Below are 1,280 nucleotides of genomic sequence, written 5' to 3'. Positions count from 1 at the left end.
ATGAATTACCTCTTCATTCATCTGTGCATCTTCTCCAGTCAAAGCACTTTCTGTGTTAGCCATCAAGCACATGTGTGCAACAGCCTCAGCCTCTTCTTCCTCATCAGTAAGGTTTAGCCAATGTTCATCCTCGGCCATCAAAGCTTTGCCAGCTTCTCTTTCCTTAGTGAGAAGGAATTTATTCTTGTAATAGTCGGAATCTCGGTTTACCGGCTTCTTACAATCAATGGCAAAATGGCCTAATTTGCCACAGTTAAAGCATTTTGTATGTTCATCAGCTACTGCTTTGCCATATTTCTTTCCTTCTTCTGGCTTTCGCTCGTACTTCTTCTCGAATCGTTTCTCTTCGTATTTCTTCTTCTCTCCGAACTTGTCCTTGTAATCGTACTTTGATCCGGATGAGAATCGTTGATTATTCGAGTGTGGCCGTTTGGCAAACCTGTACTTCTTGAAAGCTTTGGTCAGCAAGGTCATAGCTTGCTTGATTTCAGAGTCAGATTCTGAGCTGTTACTGTTTTCTTGCTCATACTCTCTTGACGAACTAACTTCAACAACCTTCTTCCCAGATCTGCCTCTATACTTCTTCTCCTTCTTCTCTGTTACAAGAGCTAAAGGATCAGATACTTCCTTTTCCTTCTTCTTAGATTTACGGATTTCTAAAACATCTTGTTCATTCTGCTTCAGAGTTTCGTAAATTTCATGTACATCAATATCAGATTGCTGTTTGTTGAATTTGATATTGTTGGCAAATGTTTTCCACTCTGGTTGGAGATTGTTAAGAAACTTAACATTTATCTCGATGTTAGTTTTAGAAATTCCGTTCTTCGTGAGCTCATTYAVCAGCCTAGCAAGACGGTTATAGACATCATCAAGGCTTTCTCCTTCCCTAGCCTTGAACTCTTCGTACGCAGAAATACAGTTCGTGATCTTCAGTTGAGTTCCAACCTTAGATCCCATCATCATTTTCTCTATTTGTATCCACATGTTGTGGCCAGATGACTTGTAGCTGTCTATGCTTGTGTATATGTCATTGGTTAGTGCTTGCATCATGTATGATTTGCATAGCACGTCAGCATGTGATCTTTCCTTGTCCTCAGGAGTATATTGATCTTTACGCKTTGGTAACYTYTGTGCAGGAATGCCCATAACAGGATCAGCTGGTACAGTCATAAAGAATTCAGCTGGGCCTTCCTGTAGAGATTGTAAAATCATTTCTCTTTCCTTCAATCTTTCAATGAAATTCAAAAATCTATCTCTCCACTGATTGTAATCTCCTCTAA

General features: G+C 39.8%; 1 protein-coding gene across 1 annotated transcript in view; it reads right to left on the bottom strand.

The window, feature by feature from the left end:
* LOC112503157 overlaps nucleotides 1-1,170 on the bottom strand; it is a 3,737-nt gene extending 2,567 nt beyond the window's left edge. The window contains exons 1-2 of the mRNA XM_025107225.1: nucleotides 855-1,170; nucleotides 10-761 (exon numbers count right to left, since the gene is read on the bottom strand). Of these exons, the coding sequence (XP_024962993.1) occupies nucleotides 10-761; nucleotides 855-1,170 (1,068 nt within the window). The remainder of the gene's footprint in view (nucleotides 1-9; nucleotides 762-854) is intronic.
* Between the last annotated feature and the right edge of the window lie 110 nt (nucleotides 1,171-1,280).

Source organism: Cynara cardunculus, unplaced genomic scaffold (genome assembly GCF_001531365.2).
Source record: "Cynara cardunculus var. scolymus isolate 2C unplaced genomic scaffold, CcrdV1 Un_Scaffold_2644, whole genome shotgun sequence".
Lineage (NCBI taxonomy): Eukaryota > Viridiplantae > Streptophyta > Magnoliopsida > Asterales > Asteraceae > Cynara > Cynara cardunculus.
Note: the sequence above shows the minus strand (reverse complement) of the source record. Positions and strands in the feature narration are given on the sequence as shown.